This window comes from Delphinapterus leucas, chromosome 6 (assembly GCF_059928025.1).
Source record: "Delphinapterus leucas isolate spDelLeu-1000000601 "Yukka" chromosome 6, BTC_Dleu_Yukka2, whole genome shotgun sequence".
In the NCBI taxonomy this organism is placed as follows: Eukaryota; Metazoa; Chordata; class Mammalia; order Artiodactyla; family Monodontidae; genus Delphinapterus; species Delphinapterus leucas.
The window spans coordinates 112,893,407-112,917,414 of NC_143134.1; the positions used below are offsets into that span (position 1 = coordinate 112,893,407).

General features: G+C 37.0%; 1 protein-coding gene across 5 annotated transcripts in view; it reads right to left on the reverse strand.

The window, feature by feature from the left end:
• RC3H2 (ring finger and CCCH-type domains 2) overlaps nt 1–23,992 on the reverse strand; it is a 61,838-nt gene extending 37,846 nt beyond the window's left edge. For 2 of the 5 annotated variants that reach the window (XM_089913714.1, XM_089913713.1), the window contains exons 1-5: nt 23,806–23,992; nt 15,918–16,215; nt 13,291–13,408; nt 10,456–10,689; nt 3,981–4,156 (exon numbers count right to left, since the gene is read on the reverse strand). In XM_089913714.1, coding sequence (XP_089769840.1) covers nt 3,981–4,156; nt 10,456–10,689; nt 13,291–13,408; nt 15,918–16,148 — 759 coding nt within the window. In that variant the 5' untranslated portion in view covers nt 16,149–16,215; nt 23,806–23,992. Of the gene's footprint in view, nt 1–3,980; nt 4,157–10,455; nt 10,690–13,290; nt 13,409–15,917; nt 16,216–21,455; nt 21,544–23,805 lie in introns of those variants that run through there. The other 3 variants (XM_089913712.1, XM_022578795.3, XM_089913711.1) reach the window with 3 other exon arrangements.
• Between the last annotated feature and the right edge of the window lie 16 nt (nt 23,993–24,008).

Sequence of the window (24,008 nt, forward strand, 5' to 3'; positions counted from 1 at the left end):
TGCATGAGCAAAGAAAATGGTTTCTTGAGATGGAATCTACTCCTGGTGAAGATGCTGTGAAGCCTGTTGAAATGATAACAAAAGATTTAGAATATTACATAAATTTAGTTGATAAAGCAGCAGCGAGGTTTGAGAGGACTGACTCCAATTTTGAAAGAAGTTTTGCTGTGGGTAAAATGCTATCAAACAGCATTGCATGCTACAGAGAAATCATTTGTGAAAGGAAGAGTCAATCAGTGGGGCAAACTTCACTGTTGTCTTATTTTAAGAAATTGCCATTAACACCCCAACCTTCAACAACCACCACCCTGATCAGTCAGCAGCCATCAACACTGAGGCAAGACTCTCCACCAACAAAAAGACTACGACTTGCTGAAGGCTCAGATGATGGTTAGCATTTTTTAGCAATAAAGTATTTTTTAATTAAAGTACATACTTTTTTGGCATCATGATATTGCACACAATAGACTACAGTGTAGTGTAAACATAACTTTTGTATATACTGGGAAGCCAAAAAATTTATGACTCGCTTTATTGCTGTATTCGCTTTATTGCTATATTCGCCTTACTGCAGTGGTATGGAACAGAACCTGCAATATCTGAGGTATGACTATACTATCCTGTACGGAATGGGAAACCACTGAGGACTTTTAAGTAGAAGAGGGACATGATCGTTAGGCAAACATTAGTGCTACGGGTGAGGATTAAGAAATTAAGAAATTTTCTGCCACCACAAAATTTATTAGGGTATTTTTATAGCTTTAATCTATACTTAAGTGATTAAAAAACATAAATTCAAAAGGTAGAGTTTCACATGTCCTAGTAACTGTCTAATTATCTAAACATGCATGTATGTGGCTAGATAATTCCGCAATAAATGATACACACTTATTTCTGAACCATTAAAACTTGCTAATGGCCACAATGAAATTTGATACCTGGTTAGAATTCAGAATACCTAGGCAGAGTACAGGCTCTGAAACTTAGATTGAACGAATAGTTCAAACTATTCAAATTGATGATTTTCTCATCAGGAAATGAAAATCTCCCTAGACCACCTCACTGGTAGTCTGGATTGCTGTTGTTGGCACATGAGACAGCAGTAATATGACCCCAAGAACATGAAGGTGGGGAAATCAAGTTATCATCTGAGAGTTAACTTAATAGTATCAGTTCACAATTCTCTTTGAGAATATATAAATACATTATAAAAAAGTATGGGACACCCAAAATTCTAATCAACACAGCCTTACATAGAATTTAAGAAAGAGCAGAGTATAACTTAGAAATCACAAAATAACCTACTTAAAGAAACACCGAGGAGGGACTTCCTTGGTGGCACAGCGGGTAAGCCTCCACGCTCCCAATGCAGGGGACCTGGGTTCGATCCCTGGTCAGGGAACTAGATCCCACATGCATACCACAACTAAGAGTTCTCATGCCGCAACTAAGGAGCCCACATGCTGCAACTAAGGAGCCCGCCTGATGCAACTAAGACCTGGTGCAACCAAATAAATAAATAAATATTAAAGAAAAAAAAAAAGAAACACTGAGGAAACAAAAGGAAGAATTTTTTTTTTTTTTTTTTTTTTGCTGTATGCGGGCCTCTCACTGTTGCGGCCTCTCCCGCTGCAGAGCACAGGTTCCGGACGCGCAGGCTCAGCAACCATGGCTCACAGGCCTAGCCGCTCCACGGCATGTGGGATCTTCCCGGACCGGGGCACGAACCTGTGTTCACTGCATCAGCAGGCGGACTCTCAACCACTGCGCCACCAGGGAAGCCCAAAAGGAGGAATTATTAATCCAAAACAGAAAAAAGAAACCCAAAAAACCAGAGGATGGTAACATTCATCCAACCACCAAGGTACAGGGTGCCTCTTGGGCAGCATGAACATCTATCCACCTGAGTTGTAAGATGTATACAGGTGGCTAACAGAGCCTGGTCCTATTAAAGTTCTATAAACGTGCATCAAAATCACCTATGAAGCTCTGAAAACTACAATTTCAGGTAATCAGAATCCCTGGTTTCAAGGACCGCATAATTAACAAGTATATATGAATGCTCAAGTCTCACTGGTATAGTTTGGTATCAGATATACCAAATCAAAATATCGAGGGATGGGACCCACAAATGTATACTCTTCAAAACTCCAGAGGTGATTCTGATGTATCTTCAGTTTAGAATCACTGCATTAAACAAGAGAATCATTAACTCCCCTTGTTCTGATTCCATGCTAAGCAAGCAAAGGTTTGATACTCTTCTACAGGAAAATAGCTATGATGTGAGAATTAAAGTCAGTTAAAAGTTGCACTTCTCTTGGGCTTCCCTGGTGGTGCAGTGGTTGAGAGTCCACCTGCCGATGCAGGGGACACGGGTTCGTGCCCCAGTCTGGGAAGATCCCACATGCTGCGGAGCGGCTGGGCCCGTGAACCATGGCCGCTGAGCCTGCGCGTCTGGAGCCTGTGCTCCACAACAGGAGAGGCCACAACAGTGAGAGGCCCGTGTACCGCAAAAAAAAAAAACATAAAATTGATAATATGTAGTATGTGACCTTGGTTGTGGTGATTCTGTTCCTGAGGAACCCCCAAAATTCAGGTCTCTAAGCCTATAATCAAGGAAAAGACCTTCAACAATGGTGAGTTTATTAGAGTAAATGCCCCTGGAGAGAGGCCTTTTGGCAACTGTCAGCATGATATCCTTTGATTCATGTAAACACTGCTTTTAACATTTTAAACTACAGGGCAGCAGTACAAGATGAAATGGGAGCATGAAACTGAAATCTTTCTAAACTTAGTATTATTCAAATGTCAGATATTAGGAGCAGCTGTAGATGTATGACAATCATAAACCACAAATCTGTATGATACCACTGAGGAAAAGAAACAACATTAAGTCAACAATACACAGTGTGAGAACCAAGCCAGTCACTTCAGGATGATAAATGATTTCTGTAATTTGCCTGCTTAGCCAAAAACATTATGTTCGAGGAACCCGAGATTCATTTCAATTGTTGCCCTAAGAACACAATCAAGCACTGTAACTATCAGGCAGATAGTGTCCAACCCTCATTGGTGGAGATAAGTGAACTCATCTGAACATATTTCCATCATCAGTTAACCTGTTATCTCAAACTAAGCAGAGTGCCAAGAAAACCTCCTTTCTGCCTGTACTGTTTTCACTCTTGAACTATAAAACCAGCAAAATAGCTTAAATAAGCTTTGGCTTCAAATTCAGATGTTTTACTTTATAGAAGTACTTTATAGATGTTTTGCTTTATAGAAGCCAATGGGTCTTTCTATTTCCAAGTCCTTGGGCCCTTCTCAAGTCCCCACCAGTAACCTATATTCTTGTAACATGCAGAAACGTCAAGGATTCAGCCTACTTTCCACATCTCTCAGTAACTGTCATCACCCATAAGCCTATTTGACAATGAAACTACATTTCTAAATAACTTAGGGTTCATCCCTATCCTCTCTGCCAAAAACCCCACCATCTAAATGCAGAGTGGGTCAGTATCCTCAACTTTTCACTCTCTTGTCATCCATAAGACAACATACGGGCCATCTTCAGATTAAAGGTTTTAATCTAATCACCACAGAGAAAGAGATAAAAATAATTAATAGGGAAGTTAAAACATTACCTACTGTTATGAAGTTTTCAGTATGCTTCCTGACTCCCTTTTAAGATGGTAAACATTAATGAAGTAGGCTTCTTTAGTTCACTTTTACTATTCCAAGAGCCAAGTTTACCAAAGTATTTTCCTCACAGTGTTACTGACACCTTCACGTATGTGTTCTTACACCCACACATAGTAGTATCACACATATGCAGTATCACAGATGCAATAAATGCAGAAAGCAAAGCTTCCTTTTAACTCTTGTAAGCATTCTGTATTTCTGGGGCCTCTAGACCAGGTAACACCCATTCCAGGTATCTCACACCCAGGCATGTAATGTTTAGATGGTTGCTTGCTACTTACCTTAAAACAAGAAGCTCGATACAGTAGTTGCACAACATGACCAATACTTGTTTTTGATGCCTGAGGAAATCTTGGTTCTAGTCTTTGCACAACAAAAAGTACCAGAACCTTCCTTGAGAGAGCAGAACCATCTTCTAATGCCAGCAACACCAGCTTCAAGGCCTCTTCTTGCATAGCTAGAAGTAAAGAACATGAGTTCATGATAAATGAGGAGACCTGCAGATCATGCCTGTCAGACTACTTTGGGTATTAGTTTATGGTGGTTCATTATCTGAAGCCTGTAAATACTTAGCAGAAAAACAGGCCATCACACGTGTGCAAATACAGTTTACTTAAAAAGAAATCAAGCAAAAGAAAACATGCGTCCTACTAAACAACCAAACAGAACACAAGTCAACAGAACTTAAACAAAATATATCTTCTGTAGGTATTTAGTAGTCAACTAGATAATGATAATGTTAAAGTGAAAAAAAGCCCTCATTTTTAAAACTCACAGAGCTACTATGACAATTAAATAACATGTAGAGAACACATAGTAGTCTTAAGATAAATGGTAATTTTTTAATGCATGAGACAGTTGCTTTGCCTGTCAGAATTATTTTGTATATAATTTAAAAGTGATATTAGCCCCTGGATGCAATACCTAAAGAAGGCATCCATTTATGTTGTTTTCCAGCCAGGGAGGTAGAGTATAATCTGAATCTAATCATGAAGGAGCATGAGAAAAACCCAAATTAAGGAATATTCTGTAAAAATAACTGCCTGTATTCTTCACGAATACCAACATTAGACAAAGAAAGGCTGAGGAATGGTACTATGCTAAAGTAGACTAAAAAGAGACATGACAAATAAATACAATACGTGATCTTAGACTCAATCATAAAATGAAAGAAAATCAATGCCATAAAAGGCATTTTTGGAATAACCAACAAAATTGGAGCATGAACTATAGACTGCAGCATTGTACAAATGTTAAGTTTTCTGAATTTGATGAATGTACTGTTTTTACGCAGGACACATACTTAAGTGCAAGGGGTAAAGGGGCATGAAATATGCAACCTACTCTCAATGGCTCAGAAGAGAGAGTGAATTATATAACAAATATAGCAAAATATTAAAAACTAGTGAATATGGATAAAGAGTATATAGGAATTCTCTGCATTATTCTTGCAACTTTTTGGTAAATTTGAAATTATTTAGAATTAAAAAGTTAAAAATATATTGACTCTCAATGAAAACAATGGAACTGAAAGATCTAGAGTCTAGATTAAAAATCAAACCCCTCTCTTCCCAAGTAAGACATCGAGGCCCAGAAAAGTTAAGTGACTAGGCCAAGTTTCACAACTAGTTAGCAACAAAATTATAATTAGAACCAAGGACTTTTTTGAAAGTTGAGGTAAAATTTACGTCACTAAAATTAACCATTTTAAAGTATACAATTCAAAATGTTGTACAACCATCAACTCTATCTAGCTCTAAGACATTTTCATCACCTGAAAGGAACTCTATAGCCATTAATCAGTCACACCCCATACCCCTGACCGCACCCCCACCCCCACCCCCGTCTCTGGGAACCACTAGCTTGATGTCTGGTTCTATGGATTGACCTTTGTTGATGCTTCATATAAATGGAATCAGAATATTGTGACCTTCTGTCTGTCTTCTTTCACTTAAAATAACATTTTCAAAACTCATCCACATTGTAGCATGTATCGGTTTCTCAATCCTTTAAATGGCTGAATAATATTCTATTTATAAATATACCACATTTTGTTCATGCATTCATCAGGATTGATGGACATCCAGATTGCTTCTACCTTTTGACTATTGTGCATAATGCTGCTATAAGCATTCGAGTACAAGTGTTAGTTTGAATACCTGTTTTCAGTTCCTTTCGGTATACACCTAGGAGTGGAACTGCTGGGTCATACGGTAATTCTACATCTAACTTTTTGAGGAACCGCCAAATTGTTTTTCCATGGAGGCTGCATCATTTTACATTCCCAAGTTCTCTAACATCCTTGCCAACACTTTTTATTTTCCACTTTTTAAATTATGGTCAACCTAGTGGGTATGGTATCTCATTGTGATTCTGATTTGCATTTCCTTAATGACCAATGACACTGAGCATCTTTTCATGTACTTCTTGGCCATCTATGTATCTTCTATGGAGAAATGTTTATTTAGGTTCTTGGCCCTTTTTTTTTTTTGTGGTATGCGGGCCTCTCACTGTTGTGGCATCTCCTGTTGCGGAGCATACGCTCCAGACGCGCAGGCTCAGTGGCCGTGGCTCACGGGCCCAGCCGCTCCGCAGCATGTGGGATCTTCCCGGACCAGGGCACGAACCCGTGTCCCCTGCATCGGCAGGCAGACTCTCAACCACTGCGCCACCAGGGAAGCCCCCAAATTTAAATTGTGTTGTTTATCTTTTTGTTGTCGAGTTATAGAACAAAGAATATTTGATACCTAGTCTAGTGCTTCTTAGGTAAGGTAAATAAACATGAGGAAATATCCACAGGTAAGCATTCTTAAATTATATATAAATATGGATTTAAAAAATTATTTTTCAATTTAACTTTGTATTATGGAAAATTTTAAACATATACAAAAGTAGGGATAACATGTACCCATAATACAGTGGCTGACATTAAGGTTTCATCTACTCATTACCCACTTTTCTAGTTTGTTTTGGCTGGAGTGGTTTGAAGCAAATCCAAGATAACATAGTACTTCATCCTTAAATAATTCATTATGTATTTCTAACACGTAAGAACTTTAAATTAACATAACACCATTATCATATCTAAAAAGAGTAATATATATTTCTCCCACTGTCTCAAAATTTCTTCTTATAGTTGGTTTCTTTGAGTAAGTATCCAAATAAAGTCCATATATTGCTTTTGGTTTGTATGTCTTCAAGCTTTAAAAAAAAACCCCTATACTAGCTCTCCCCCACTCTCCCACCCACCTGTTTAAAAGAAAATAATTTGTTGCAGAAACAATCATTTTTCTAAACAATACCCCCACATTCTCAATTTGGCTAATTTTGTATTTGTGATGTTCCTTTATCCTCCTTATTTCATGTAAACTAGAGACTTGATTAGATTCAGAATGAGTTTTTAGTTTTTGGGTTTTTTTTGGGGGGGGGCAAGCATACACCTTATTCTATGTATCACATCAGGAGATACTTAAGACCTAGATGTCTCACTTTTAGTAATGTTAAAATTGATCAGTGGGTTTGGGCCTTTTTCATTTATTAACCTTTCATCTACTGGCTTTAACAGCCAATAATAATTCTTGCCTAGACCCATTAATTCATTTTATGTGATTTTTCTAACCTTAACATTGTTTTTCTAAATTTATTAGCTGGAATTTTGCTAAAAGAGAAACCTACCCTCAAAACCCTGAGAAACTGTCCTTGAAAGCAATTTGAAAAGGAAAGTCAGAAAAAGCATGCTTGATGTTTTTCTCCTCCTTTTCCAATTTTTAGCATAATGTGTTGGTGCTCTAGCAACTGCCAAAGATAACCAATCTATTTTTTCTGTACTATCATTACAAGATCATGGATTTTTACACATTTTATGTGTTCAATCCATTATAGTCATTATTCATTTGGAGGTTCAGATTGTCCCACTTTTGTCCAGTGGGAGCCTTTTCAGATTCTGTCCTTTTGACAAGATTCTGATGGTCTTTAATAGCTTTTTTGCTTTCTAGCACAAGACTTCCCAGGTTCATCTTGTACTTTTCTACCCTAGAACTGGGATAAGAAATTTATTAAAAGAGCCCTGCTTCTTTTTAGTAGGAAATGGTATTTATTAAAGGCCACACTTTGGGTGCTATGGCTATTCATTGCTTCCAAGCCTTTTAAGTAGACAGAGCTAGGAAACAGTCATTTTCTAGAAAAAGAAAAATAAATGAGTCTGTACTTATATTGCCAATTCAAATTTAAGAATGCAGGGTTTTTACATAAATTCTTTGATTTCATATTTTCTTTTTTTAAGAAAGTATCTCTCTTTTTTTAAATGCCAAAAACCTTGGTTCCTGATGGCATTGACATAATTACCTACTTGCTTTATCCTACTGTGTGTCTGTATAATAGTTTCAAAATAACAATACCAATAGAATTATAAACAATATGACTGGTGAATACAATTTAGGATTTATTATATATCACACTAGGAATATAAAAATCAAAAACACTGTGTTCTAAAGTCACCTGAAATAGTTCATTCCTGATGAATATGCTACCAACTTATGAATGTTTTAGCTTTTCATTCTTAGGTGTTTTTTTGTTTTATTCATTTTATTTAAATTTTAAAAACTTATATTTACTAAGAATTGTTTTATGATTACATAAAACATTTACATGGGTACAAACTACAAATCAACGTACACTGAGCGAGATCTAGCCTCTGTCTCTATCTGCTTTCTCTTGGATCTTCCCTACTCTACATGTTTATTATTTTTAAATTTTTCCTACCATTGCTTCCTTTGGAAAATACAAACAAATAATTAGAAAATGGTTGTCTCTCTCTCCCTTCCCTATTTAAAAGTGTGCTTTACTGTAACAGGTACACTATTCTGCACCTTGCTTTTATTTTTTAACTTAATGTATCTAGAAATCACACCCAGAAGAATATATACATTTTCCTCATTACTTTCAACAGATGCATGGTAGTCCACTGGAAGGATATATACCAGTTTACTAAGCCAGTCTCCTATTCATAGACATTCAGGTTGCTTCCAGCTGTTTACTGTTATAAACAGTGCTTTATAACTTTATGCATTCTGCATTTTTTGCTATATTTATGGGACAGATTCCTAGAAATAGCACTTTTGGGCCAAAGGGTAGCTGCAGAGGTGATTTTGCTAGATATTGATAAATCCCTCTCTTTAAAGTTTGCACCACTTTGCATTCCCACTATTACTGGATGAAAGCACCTGTTTTCCCACAGCCTTGACAAGAGACAAAAGTTGTCAGGCTTTTGAATTCTGCCAGTCTGATAGGTGAGAAATGGTATTTCACTATAATTTTAATGTATATTTCTCTTACTATGAGAAAGACTGAGCACATTTTTATCTGTTTGAGGACCATTTACATTACTTTTTCCCTTGAGTTGTCTGTTTCCACCTTTAGTCAATTTTTTAATTGGGTAGTTGGTATTTTTCTTCTGAGTTTTTACAAGTACCTTATACATTAGTTATATTAGCCCTCTGTATGTGATATAAATATTTCCCCAAGTTTCTCTTTTTTTTAATTTTTCTTATGATGTTTTATTATGATGCAATTAAAAAAATTATATAGTCAAATACCAATCTTTTCTGTTATCACTTCTGGATGTGGAGCCAAAGAAAACAGTGTTTCCTATTCCTAGGTTATAAAGGAATTCACTCATTATTTGTTTTTATTACCTATACAATTTATTTTTTAATCATAAGTATTTCTAACCTACTTGGATTTATGTAGCTAAGGAGTATTAAGAAATACATCCATGGGGACTTCCCTGGTGGCACAGTGGTTAAGAACCCGCCTGCCAATGCAGGGGACACGGGTTCAAGCCCTGGTCCGGGAAGATCCCACATGCCACGGTGCAACTAAGCCCGTGTGCCACAACTACTGAGCCTGTGTGCCACAACTACTAAGCCCGTGCACCACAACTGCTGAGGCCCATGTGCCTAGAGCCCATGCTCCGCAACGAGAAGCCACTGCAATGAGAAGCCCGCGCACCACAACGAAGAGCAGCCCCCACTCACCACAACTAGAGAAAACCCACGTGTAGCAACAAAGACGCAATGCAGCTAAGAATAAATAAATAAATAGAAAAATATTTTTTAAAAAAGAAATACATCCATGAAAAAAAGAAACAGAAGAAGAAAAAAAATTACATCCAATTTTATCTTTTTCCACATGTCTATCCAGTGGTCCCAATGCCACTTAGTAAAAAAGTTTCCTTTGCAAAAACAAATTCTTCCTAGCCTATAGTTCTAAATAAGAAAGGCAAAACAATAAAGCTTCAAGAAGATAACAAAGGAAAGTACTTCATAACCTGGGTACAGGTAAAGATTTTTTAAACAGAATGTAGATGATGGTAACTATAAAGGAATCATCCCCTGATGATTCTTATTTTTTCTAATAATTTGTTTCCCAATTTTAAAGACAATCATGAACTTTTAATTTCTTTCATAAAAAGGTTTACTTTTCTTTACTTACTACCTGTGTATTATTAGGCCTCTCTCTAACGCACTTTTCTAATTTGTAAAATTGGATCTGTGTCACTTTTCTTAAAAGAAATGAGAAATTCATTCTAAAACACTATCACACTGTTCATCATATAAATTATGATTAATAACTAATTTATCTTTGGTTATGTCAATATTTGTAAGTATAAATCTGAGTATTCTCACCTACTCCTAGAAATTGGCATCCTCTAGCTCTGATAGCCAACAAGAAAGGCAAGACAGTGATCTATCTTACCTGGCCCTAGAAACTGGCATCCTCGAGCCCTGACAGCAGCCCATAAGTTGGCAGACAATTGCTGAGGGTTCTGGTGCTGTAATATTAGTTCCGTTACAGTTCTTTCTCCAAGTGAACGGGCTGCTCGTATGGCTCTTACACGACCTTCTTCCTCCACCAGTTGACAGTTTACAAGTGTCACCAGTTTCCTTTGCATTGGACGGCTCAGTGCACTCTGGTTCAAACTAGCTACACCTTTAGGAAAAAAGGAAACTAGTTTTTTTCAATCAAAAAAGACAAGTCAAATTTCATTATCTATTTAATGAAAATATCTAGTATTTAACTATTAAGCCACAATTCCTAATCAGTCCCCATAAGGTACTTTCATTTTTTAACAATGAATATTTTGTCCTTGTTTATTACTACTCTGTGGTAACTGGAGCCTAATTTTTAGTTACTTCGAATTTTATTTGGGTATCCTATTCTCTAGGCTACGTGTGTCCCACAAAAGAGAGTAATTTGGGTTTATTTAGTCTATTCTTCATCTTCACTAAAACTATTGAAGATAAATTTAGGCCTAAATAAATGAAAAAATCTAAATGTAATGATTAACAACAGCTCTAGTTTTTGGGGCTTTTTTTGTTGTTGTTTTGTATATAAAACATTTAGAACACGGTTTAATGACAAAATCTTAGATCCTATTCCCTTTTCAGATTCAAAGATATTGGTCCAGCAATTCTTCCCTCTCTCCCACATCATCAATTGTTCCCCTTCTACTTGACCATTTGCATCAACATACAGTAAGAACAAGCATGCTGTTATTTCATACATCTTAAAAAAATTAATAAATCTTTTTATTCATCCCTTTTCCCCTACCTGCTCTGCCCCATTTCTTTCCTCCGTTTTGCAGCAAATCCTCTAGAGTTTTCTATATTCACTATCTCCAAATCCTTGCTTCACAATCTTTAAAACCTACTCCAATCAAGTTTTTGCCACTATCTCTTGACCAAAACTGCTCTTCTCATAACAATTACCTCCTCTTTGCTAAATCAATGGTCAATTCTCAATCCTTATCTTATCTGACCTTTCAAGAGCACTCAACACAGATCACTCCTAACTCCTTTAAAAACATTCTTTACTTGGCTTCCAGAACACCTCTGTCTCTTAATTTTCTTCCTTCCTTCTTCCTTTCCAGTCTTCTTTGCTGATTTCATCTTTTCTTCTTGACTTCCTAATGTTAAACAGCCTAGGACCCAGTTTTTGTTTTCTTCTCTATCTATACTCACTACTTAGGTAATCTCATCCAGTCTTATTGCTTTAAATACTACCTGTATGTCAATGACTCCCAAAATTACAACTCATACCTCATTCCTTAACATATATCCACTGGTTACCTAACAGCATCCAAGTGAAGACTTTGACATCTCAAATTCAACATGACCAAAACTGAACTCCTGATCTTCCTATCTAAACCTAATGTCCCTGCAGTATTCCTTGTGTAAGTTGATGGTAACTTCTCTTTCCAGGTGCTCAGACCCCAAAACTCAGGAGTCATACTTGACCCTGCTCTTTTTCATACCCACATCCAATAATTTAGGAAATTCTCTTGATTCTACCTTCAAAAAACATCCAGACTGTCCACTTCTCACCAGCTGCACTTCCACTAACCTTGTCCCATCAGCCAATACCCTGGTTCTCCCTTTGTCCTTCTACACTGAATTCTCAACAGAGCAGCTAGTGTGACCCTTTTACCATTAGTCATATCACGTCATTCCTCTGGCTCAAAATCCTAGAGTAACTCCCCAATTTCACTAAGAGTAAAAGCTCAAGTCTTTAAAATGGCCTGTAAGTCTGTACAACATCTGGCCTCACCATTCCTTTTCATTATCTCATACTGCTCTCCCCCTCACTCACCCTACTCCAGGTACATTCTCCGTACATTATCCTGTTTTTGTTCTTTGAAGACACTAGGCATGCCTTGGGGACTGTTATTTCTTCTGCCTTGAACAGTCTTTTCCCAGTAACCTACATGGTTAACTACCTCACTTCTTTCATCTCAAGTTTGAAAGCTACCATCTTAACAAGGTCTACACTAATCACCTTGTTTAAAATTGCAACCCACCCTTTTCCCCTCACTCTGACATTTCTGATCCGTTTAACTATACTGTTTTCTTTCCACAGCAATTATCATTTATAACATAGTGCCTGGTACTTAGGACATGCTCTTTAAGTATCTGTTCAATGAATGAATGAGGTAGATAGGATAAGTTTCTCAAGGAAGCCAGTGTCCAAAATATCCAACAGTGGAAAGCACAGAGCAGATACAAAAGAAATACTTGATTAATTCACTCACTCAACAACTTTTTATTACATCTATGACCTGCTACCTACCTACAGAAGAGAATTCCATTTCTGTCTCAGCACTTAACTTACTGAGCTTATATGCCTATCTCCCCAATAGACTGTGGGCTCCATGAAGACCCTAACCTGTAAGTTATGTAAGTTAACTGTAAGTGCTCCATAAAATTTAATAAATGACTGAATGAATACATGAAATTGTCTTAGTAGGATTCATTAAAACTAATATTCTGCTATAGCACCATTAGTTTAATCAGTGAATATAAACATTGTATATTTCTCAATATGTAGTATGTCTGATGAATTCTTAAATTAATAACAATATTGATTATCTCTAGAAAATAGTATAATGTTCTCAATCAAAAAGATTTCCATGATCCCTTTAAGAAAACTCATTTATCAAAACTCAAATTTAATAGGGTATCAACATCAAGTCTTCCAAAATTAATGTATTACCAAGTCCTACTCACCCATAAAAGTACTTTTTTATGAACTTACCTTTACCTCCACTTAGTGGTTTTAAGTAGAGTGCCAAATCCTCAACACATTTCTTTGCAACCTCATAGTGTTTGTTCTCACCTAAATTACTTAACTTTACTGATTGATGATCTGGTACCTAAAAAACAAAGAAAAATTGAAGAAATACGTTCATCCAGTTCATGCAATTGTTAATTTTATATTTGATAATAATCTTGGTGAGTATAAACTTCTAATACACAGACAATCAAAGTAGTTTAAGTGAAATTACAGCCAAACACCTAGCCAATCTGCTTTCCAAGAACCAAGGATATCATACTTAATAGCATGGGCTGGGTGAATTAATGAGAGGAAAAAAGGAGGTAGTTAATTGTACAATGTATCAATGTTATTCCTCAGGGATGATAACTATGCTATAACTTTGAAAAATGTTAACATTAGAGGAAGCTGCAGAAAGTTAACAGGTTCTCTGTGTACTGTTTTTCGCAATTAAAAAAAGTATTTCAAAATAAAAAGTAGCAAAAAAAGGCAAGAACTTTTTTCCCCTAAGCACTTGGCACCTGCTTCCTATATAATTTACTTATTATATTTATTGTTTATGGTCTGTCCCCCCTTGTTCTCAATGAAAGGTCAAAACTTGGGTAAAACCTTGGGCAGCTCTGCAACTGCTACAAATGATCTTGAGTAAATTATTTAACTGCTCCAAGTCTAGTTTGGACTGCTCAAGATGGTTTCTCTATCTGCAAAATGAAGATGAAAATCCCTATTTCACAGTGCCATTATGAAAATTCAATTTAATTCACAAATATTTATATTCATGGAGTGCTTACCACGTGCCAAGCAGTTATAGGCAGTAGGCATCTATCAGTGAGCAAAACAGACAAAATATCTTGCCCTTGTGTAGCTTACATTCTAGTAAAGAGGAGGCAGCCAATAAATTTTTTTAAAAAATAAATAAATATATAGTATGATAGAAGGTGGTCAGTAAAAATTATACAGCAAGGATAAGGGGGATTTGAGAGTGTTGGAGGGGGATTGCAATTTTAACAGGGGTGGTCAGGATAGGCTTCCTTGGGAATCATGACATTTGAATATAGACTTGAAAGAGGAGAGAGAATGAGTATCTTAGGCAAAATAACAGTCACTGAAAAAGCCCTCAGGTGGGAACAAGTCTGGTGCATCTGACAATTGGTTAGGAGGCCAGTGTGGCTTAAGCAGAAAGAGTGAGGACAGAGCAGGAGATAAGGCTGAAAAGGTAACAGAAAAGGTAATAGAAGTCATATTGTAAAGACCTGCAAGATAATTTAAGGACCAACTGAGAGAACATTTATAAGTGAAAAAACACAATACCTGACCTATAGCAGATGCTAAATGATAGCTAGTATTGTTACAAGTAATCTACAGTATTTTATTGAATCTAAGATGCCACTGTTTGCAAGAGGCACCATTGTTTTATGCACCATTAAGGAAAAAACTGCCAATTAAGTTATGACACACTATTGATAAATAGATGCATCTTGATTTCAGAGTGTCTAACTGGATTATGAACACTGAAAAGAAATGTGCTTTAAAAGGAAAACTTCAAATATCAAAACACTAAAGGAATGGAGTATTTTAATTCACTGAATTTTCTAAGAAGTGATTAATCAGAAAAATCCTTACTTTCTTGCTTTAATATGTAGTACATGAAGTACAGAATTTCATCTTCTTCCTCACCTGTAAAATGGGGATAATAACTACCTGAAGAACTATGACAAGAATTAGTGATAATAGATGTGGACTGCTTACTATCATACCTAACACAAAATAGGCCCTCATTATATGAAAATTATGATAAATCTAGGGTCTTGCTGATTCAGTAAAATGATAAATAAGATATGCTATTTCTATAGCATATGAGCATAAGCAGAAACTGCAGAATTTGTTACTGACACTCTAGAAATTGGTTTTCTATATATACATCTTATATATGTATATATACCTATACAGACCTATTTTCTCATTTATAATATCATCCTAAAAGTCAAGTGAAGTTTTAAAGAAAACCAAAAAACCTCCACTTAAGGGTTATAGATGGTTGATTTCTGGCCAAAGCTTTGATTACATTTCTTTTCACGCACCCTAATGACTAAATATTTACGTATGCTTATACAAAAATGTTTCTTATCCACCAAAATCACTTAAAAACATAACTTTTGGGGCTTCCCTGGTGGCGCGGTGGTTGGGAGTCCGCCTGCCGATGCGGGGCATGCGGGTTCGTGCCGCGGAGCGGCTGGGCCCGTGGGCCGTGGGCGCTGGGCCTGCGTGTCCGGAGCCTGTGCTCCACGGCAGGAGAGGCCACGGCAGTGAGAGGCCCGCGTACCGCAAAAAAACAAACAAACAAAAAAAAACAAAACAAAACAAAAAAAACATAACTTCTGACCACAACACTGAATACAAAAATGTATATAATTATATGCAATTTACAGTTTTGCATAAGGATTTATGACATTATCTAAAGAAAATCATTTGCGGAATACAATAATGAAAATCAGGTATACTGAGTATTTTTTATGTCTCAAATATCCCTAAACATACTTTGTACCCCTTAATGAACAAAGTTCTATAATTATTACTTATACCAAACACGTAAAATCCTGAAAGGTTACCTGGGCTCCAACTAACTGGAGAAGTGCGAAGTTGACAGGAAGCACATCAATGTCTGTGTTGATGGCAGTCTGATCAAAAGGACAAGCTTTTCGGTGAAGTTTATTCAAGCAGGTCTTGCAAACAGTGTGTGAACAACCTAAACTGATCGGTTTGTGCACATTCTCATCAAATTCATTATAGCAGATTGGACAGGACAGAAATTCTGTCCATTGAGCTGCCTGCACAGGCATTGTGGAAGCTGGATGCTCGGGTTAGCAGTCTAGCAGATCATTATTTTGCTGGGTAGTGTTTTGTAAGCTGGAAATGGACAAAAGTAAGAATTAACCACATATTCATCATTCACCTTTCAAGAGTTAACTGCTTAAGTCAACCATCACAGCTTCAAAACCTAAAACACTTATTTTTTTAAAATAAATTTATTTATTTATGGCTGTGTTGGGTCTTCATTGCTGCATGAGGGCTTCTCATTGCGGTGGCTTCTCTTGCTGCGGTGCCCGGGCTCTAGGCGTGGGCTCAGTAGTTGTGGCGCACGGGCTTAGTTCCTCCACGGCATGTGGGATCTTCCTGGACCAGGGATCGAATCCATGTCCCCTGCATTGGCAGGAGGATTCCCAACCACTGTGCCACCAGGGAGGCCCAAAACCTAAAACAATTCTGAATAATTCTATATGCTTTGAACATCTTTTTCTTTAAATCTATTTGCTGAATTAAATTTCTGAAAAGTTTTTGTGCAGAAACAATATCCTAATAGTGCTCCTTCTGACTAAACATATTTATATCAGTTGCGCATCAATGCTTTCATGTATTTTTCTTAATGACCACATCAAATAAACAGATTAACTTTCCACAATTTCATTTTTAGAAAAACAAATTACTTTGGATTGCTAATTAAAAAAAAAAAAGTGTTTCCCTTGGATATCTACTACCCCCAAGCATAGTAAGATATGACCTAAGAGTTAGTGAACTCTGGAAATGCTGATCCAAACAAAATCACGGTGAGTCAGGAGTGAAGGAACAGCTTTGCCACCTGAATGACCAAGTCAGTCAAGGATAGTTCACCTTGGCAGTTTCACAAAAGAGGAAATCTCTGGTCAGGACTTGACTATGAGGCTAACTAAGGTACTGAAAAAGTATGAGAGAAGACTGTTAATGATAGAGCCATTTGTCCATAAATGAAAGAATGATGCTAACCTTAAAATACAGTGCCAAAGTAAAAGAAAAAAAAAAAGAAAATACAAATCTTGAATGTAATTCCCTACAATACTTTTGACAAAACATATCAGATAGTGATATATATATATAGATATAGATATAGATATGACCAAAAACTGTCAGGTCCAATGAGCAAGATGTTGAAGAATAAAATAATATTCTTATCTAATAACTCTAAACAGAAAAACAGCAAAATACAGTTGACCCTTCAATAATGCAGGCTTGAACTGCCCAGGTCCACTTATACACATATAATTTTCTTTTTTTTTTAATAATGCTTTTTTTTTTAAACATCTTTATTGGAGTATAATTGCTTTACAATGGTGTGTTAGCTTCTGCTTTATAACAAAGTGAATCAGCTATACATATACATATACATAACATATACATATATCCCCGTATCTCTTCCCTCCTGCGTCTCCCTCCCTCCCTCCCACCCTCCCTATCCCACTCCTCTAGGTGGTCACAAAGCACAGAGCTGATCTCCCTGTGCTATGCAGCTGCTTCCCACTAGCCATCCATTTTACATTTGGTAGATACACAGATATTTCTCAGTAGTAAATACTACAGTACTACGGAGTATGGCTGATTGAATCCACAGATGCAGAGGAACCATGGATGCAGATGGACAAGTATAAATTATATGTGGATTAACCCCAGCATTATTCAAGGGTCAACTGTTTAAATTTCTATCTTTATATATGCATATGATTAAAAGGCACACAGAAAAAAATGACTGATTTTTCTTTTCTTATTCCTAAGATTAAAACATTCCATAATTTTTAATAAAATATTTAGTATCAAAACCTCTAATTTAAAATCTTTAGATCCTGGGACTTCCTTGGTGGCGCAGTGGTTAAGAATCCACCTGCCAGTACAGGGGACACAGGTTCGAGCCCTGGTCCAGGAAGATCCCACATGCTGCGGAGCAACTAAGCCCGTGTGCCACAACTACTGAGCCTGCGCTCTAGAGCCAGCTTGCCACAACTACTGAAGCCCGCGTGCCTATAGCCTGTGTTCCGCAATGAGAAGCCACCTCAATGAGAAAATGAGAAGCCTGCGCACCGCAACGAAGAGTAGCCCCCGCTCGCCGCAACCAGAGAAAAGCCCGCGCACAGCAACGAAGACCCAACGCAGCCAAAAATAAATACATAAATAATTTAAAAAATATATATAAAAAATAAAATCTCTAGATCCCGAACTTGAACACTCTACATTTCACAAATTTTCTGCATCTTCCAATTCAAAACTTATGTAAGTCTGACAGATGCTCTCTGGTGAACAAGAAATCTAGGTATTTAGGGCAATTATCAGCCAATACTTTATTTCATAAGAACGTTTACCAATCCAAATATATTAGTGCCACAGAAATTAGATGTTTAAAAATGTAATCAGATTCAGGACAAAAAAGTGTATAACTGATTCTCAAATAACCCCACACTCAAATGAGGAATTCTATTAGCCTTTATTGTGCTTTTTATGTTCAAAAAAACTAAGGTTTTAAAAAATACCTTGGTAAAAATGAATTACAGAACTTGTTGTGTAAAAAGCACCTACACAAACTTTTCCTCAAACAGCTCTGATGCAAAGTATCTAATATCTTTATTTATAAACTACCCAAATCTTGCAAACTATGTTTACTTTATTTTACACATTTCACTTTCACATTTCCGCATCTGTCAATGCCATCAATCTTAAAAAGTCTGCTTCGAACTTCAGAGATGAGCACTGAGCAGGTGAACGCATCACTCCTTGAAACTATTCAACATTTTTAATGTTTAGTCTTCTAGGCTGCCGAATTATACAAGGAAAAGACCTTTAAGGAAGGATGAATTTCATGTTAAATCTTGTGCTGAGAGCCCTAATTTAGTTAATAACTTGAACTGGTAAAATATTTATCAAAACAAGACACTGCATCTATTTTTTTCTTAATGACCACCCGTTTGGAAATGCTAATTCTGTGGGTTAGGATACCATGGGCCACTGGGTAATAGGAAACTAGTAGCAAACACTCTTTCCTTACTTAGTTTTCCGAGATCATCCTGAAATGCTTTACGTTAAAGTTAATCAGTGGGGGGAGAAAAGCCATTTCAGTTTGAACCAAACATAAAAATGCTGTCTTTCATATTTTCGCCTACTAGTTTTGAAGTGTTTCAAATTATTCAGGAATACACTTGATAGTTTTAATATCTCATATGTGTTTCTAGGTCTAAGAACAGCAGATGTTTTAATATAATTAATGCTGAGACATTTAATTTCTAGCAGAAATCAAATAAATACCTTTGAAAGAAAAAAAACATTTGCCAAATTCTCCTTCTGCTATGTGTCAGATTCTAACTTTCTGAAAGGAAAGTTACAAACTGAACTTTCCTGCTAAGATACCAGAAACGGTTTGACTTTTTAAAATGTTTTTCCTCAGTACCACTGTTGATAAATTCTAGATTCCTCAATTATGATAAAGACAAAATAAAATTTTGTCTGAAACACTGAAAGGTTTAATTAGTGATGACAAAACTGACCTTTCATTCCTTTCAAAGGCACTCTGTAAATGTTCACCTAGAAAATATTTTTATAATTATCAAAAATGATAGCCTACTGTCTCTATAATTTATTTTTTTTAAAGCATCTAAATGACCCATAGCAAGCTAATAATATATATTGATGTGTAGAACTCGCAGGTTTATACTAATACATGCCATAGTAATTTACTTGAAACTATGGAAGTTTTAAATTGCTAATAACATTTATATTTAACAGTAAAGTAAGTATCCATCCTAAAGATACTCCCAAAACATCTCAAACTGAGATAAAATGGCTTAAAAAGCCCATACCTCTAGATATATAAAGGGACTCCTTAAGAAAAACATTCAAATTAAATTATTTGTATTAAGTCATTTTATTTACTAGTTACTAAAATTGAAGAACAACAAGATAAAGCATAGGAGTGAGAAATGCTATATTAGAGAGGAGACCTTAAACAGATTTTTACTCAAGTAATTTTTCAGGCTATAAGTTCCTTGTAATGAGTACTAACTCATAAAACAGGAAGAGTAATAGACACCTCTTACATGATGCAAATTAGAAATTGCTTTATTAAAGGCAAACTGCTTATCACCTAAGTACTTTCATTTTCTTAGTCCACCATGATATTATGCACTCAGTTCAGGACTATGAAACATGATTTTAAAATGTCAGAGTAAGGTTTATGCCCCATTCACTACTGTATAATAAAAAAATACAGTATTTCACAATTCTCTTTATAAAGATGTAAACATTAGGGCTCAGGTCTGTTAATTAAAACATTGTTTTCATTTTAGTTCACCCATGTGAGAAACTTAAGCTACTGAAATGGACTGTAACAGTACTTCTCAATTCAGAAACCTTAAAAATAATTAGTGTTGGACTTAAAAAATTATATTTAAAGCATCATAGGTACAATTTAGACCTTAACCTATAAAACTAACAAACAAAACCAATGAAAATAATCTGTAAGTTCTAAAACTCAGCATTCAAACTTATGAAAAGGACTGGAAAAAAGGAACTAAATTACAATGTTAAAGACTATTGGGCTTCCCTGGTGGCGCAGTGGTTGGGAGTCTGCCTGCCGATGCAGGGGACACGGGTTCGTGCCCCGGTCCGGGAAGATCCCACATGCCGCGGAGCGGCTGGGCCCGTGAGCCATGGCCGCTGAGCCTGCGCGTCTGGAGCCTGTGCTCCGCAACGGGAGAGGCCACAACAGTGAGAGGCCTGCATACCGCAAAAAAAAAAAAAAAAAAAAAGACTATTATACATGCTTCAGTATATGTTATGAAAGATATATGGCCCAAATTTTACTTCTAAAATCCACTATGGGGTTGAACTCAGTTTTTTAATGAGATTTAACTTTCAATGTCTTCTATTAGAACAGTAATGGGATAATTTTCTATTTTAACTAATATAACCAATAAAGTTTTGCTACTTTAGTGATGACTACCTGAAAAATACTTTTTTTGAGATAGAACTTACTCACTCACTTCTGCCTATCAAATAATGGCCACTGGATAAATTTACCCTTCATATTATCAAAGTCTTTAGCCTTTTGGTTATTCTGATTATAAGAAGACATTCTGTCAGGAAATTTTTGGTTTTCATGCATCTACTTCTATTCAGATAATTTATTTCTTGGAAGAGCAGTACTCTAGAACTGCACTGTCCAGTAGAAATATAATGTGAGCTACAAGTAATTTAAAATATCTAGTAGTTGGGAGGGAGGCTCAAGAGGGAGGGGATATGGGGACATATGCATGCATATGGCTGATTCACTGTGGTGTACAACAGAAACTAACCAGTATTGTGAAGCAATCATACTCCAATAAAGATCTATTAAAAAAAATAAAGAAAAAATAAAATATCTAGGAGTCACATTAAAAAAAGGAAAAACAGGTGAAATTAATTTTAATAATAATTTATTTAACCCAATTTATCCAAAATATCATTTCAACATGTAATCAATATAAAAAATTATATTTTTAATTCTTTTTTTTTTTGGACTAAGTCTTGAAATCTGGTGTGTATTTTACACTTATAGCACATCTCAATTCACACCAGCCGCATTTCAAGTGCTCAATTGCCACACGTGGCTACCGGCTAGTGTGGGACTGTGCAACTCTAGAGTACTTAAAATTATAAAGTAATACTCAAAACTAATTTTTATTAAGAATTTGAGGTTAAAGTTACATCTACACTTAGGAAGGTTTTCATAAAACTAAAAAGCCTGAAGATCATAAAGATGTAACTTAACATTTATGAGACTAGGTGCAAAACATTATTTTAAATTTTCAGCTGGCTTTATTTTACTACATGCTTCCTTTTTGCATCAATAGAAAATGAAACTTCAACCCAGTCCAACCAAAACAATAAACAAGTACTTATTATAATAAGATCTTATTGTAAGTTTATCATTATTTGATATTGCATACAATGTGGAAGTTCTATTTCTGAATATAAAATTCTGTGTAAAGAAAAATGCTTTCCCTCCCAAAAGAATTTTTTTGACATTTTTTAAACTGGAAGACACAGCAAACTACAAAAGCAGAAAATGAATTAATGAAAACATATGAACAAAGAACATAAGTCTTCTTAAATGTCAGGTTGACCCCACAGTAATAACAGATCAGGAGTAACTCAAAGAATCCACTAATGAACACGACTGCAATTAAATCCTCAAATAGGCGCCAATTTGAATTATAACATCTGCTTTTTCTAAACATGTCTGGAATGTACGTTTAACATTTTGTCCTTCTAGCTATTTTCCAAACTCTAAAAATTTGGAAAACATCAATCTCCAAATCAACAAAAACAGCAATATTGAAAGATGGTCTTTGACAGGATGTAATGGCCTCGATTTCTTCAAGAACTGAATGTGGAAGTAAACAACATAAGAAAGGGATGTTATGTTAGAACAGTGGTGCAGCTTTTTAGACAGATAAAAGAATCCATGAAGTCTTCTTAATGTTTCGAGAAGCCACAACTAAATTTTTATGTTTAACTATAAACAGGCTGCACAAAGCTAACTAAAATACTTCTTTCTTTGCTTTTGGGTATAATTATATCAATTTAGTGTAGCAACATTAACTTTCTCAAGTTAATCAAAAGTTCCTACTGGAACTTAAAAGTCTGACTAATACAAAAATAGAAAAAAGATTACTCAAGCACTTTGTTTGGGATACAAAGTCATTCTAACACAGGTGGTGGGAGGAAAGTAGGAATTAAAAAGAAGGGGCCTAGCTAAGGGGAGAGTAGGAATTAAAAGGGAACTAGGTAGTTATTTAAAAAAAAAAAAGAGGGTGGGAATCATGAAATTAGATCTACTTTATGTCAGTGATTACTTGAGGCTATTTTGATGTCAAGGTTCTATCTGCCGGTATCTTAAACTGTTCTGTGATTCCAAGGATGGAAATGACAGCTACCCCCATCTTCTTCCTTCCTGAAAGCTAAGAACAGAGAAAAGTAGAGCTGCTTCTGAGAAACAAAGATGCTTTCTACCATTCTTCTAAGATGGTGGAAGAGTCTCCTTAAGAGGCTTCCCCAAGAAGGAAAAATGAAGGAGGGAAAGAAAACCATAGCAGAATTCCCTGGCTGTTTCAACGCCATTGCTCCGTCACAACCACTGTGCAACCACTCTGGTCCGGCCCTCTCCCTCCCAGGAGGTTAAGCCCTCCCAGGGCATTGTTTAGCCAGGGTCCCTATTTACCACTCAGATCGCCTCCACCATTCCTGCTTTAGGATCTCGGGAAGCCCCAGGGCAGAAAACCGAAAAGCCAGGAGAGGACTTGGTTTCGAGGACCTCCTCCAACCCCACTCTTACTAACTGGTGTAGAAAAGGGAGAGGGAAGCCTGGTCTTTGCTTGCATGGGTTCTTTAGAGGCAGAAGCGTCCCCTCGGCCGGTGTCGACCGGAGGTGGCCATTAGCGCCGGGCGCTTGGTACTGAAAAAGCCCTACCGGGGCGAGGCGCCTCCTCCGGCCCGAGACTCCGGGCCCGGTCCGGGTGTCAGGTACGGCCCTCGGTTTCCTACCCTCGGGGCACCGGCGACGACAACGCACAGACCCCGGGCTGAGACCGGTCACCCGCCCGACCGCCGGGGACCTGGGACCCAGGCTGGCCCCGAGCCGCATCGTGCCCGCCCCCGCCCTACCTGAGGGGGACCGGGCGGGGTCGCTAAGGGCCGCTCCCGGGAGCCCCGCGACCGCGCGGCTCGGCGACGGAGGCGCCTCGTCTCGCCGGGGCAGAGCTCGGCGGCGGCTTCACGGCCTCAAACTCCATCGGGAGGTACAGGGACAGCCCCGTTGGCGGCGGCGGAGGCCGCGACGGGGCTTCCTCCTCCCTCCGCCTCCGCCT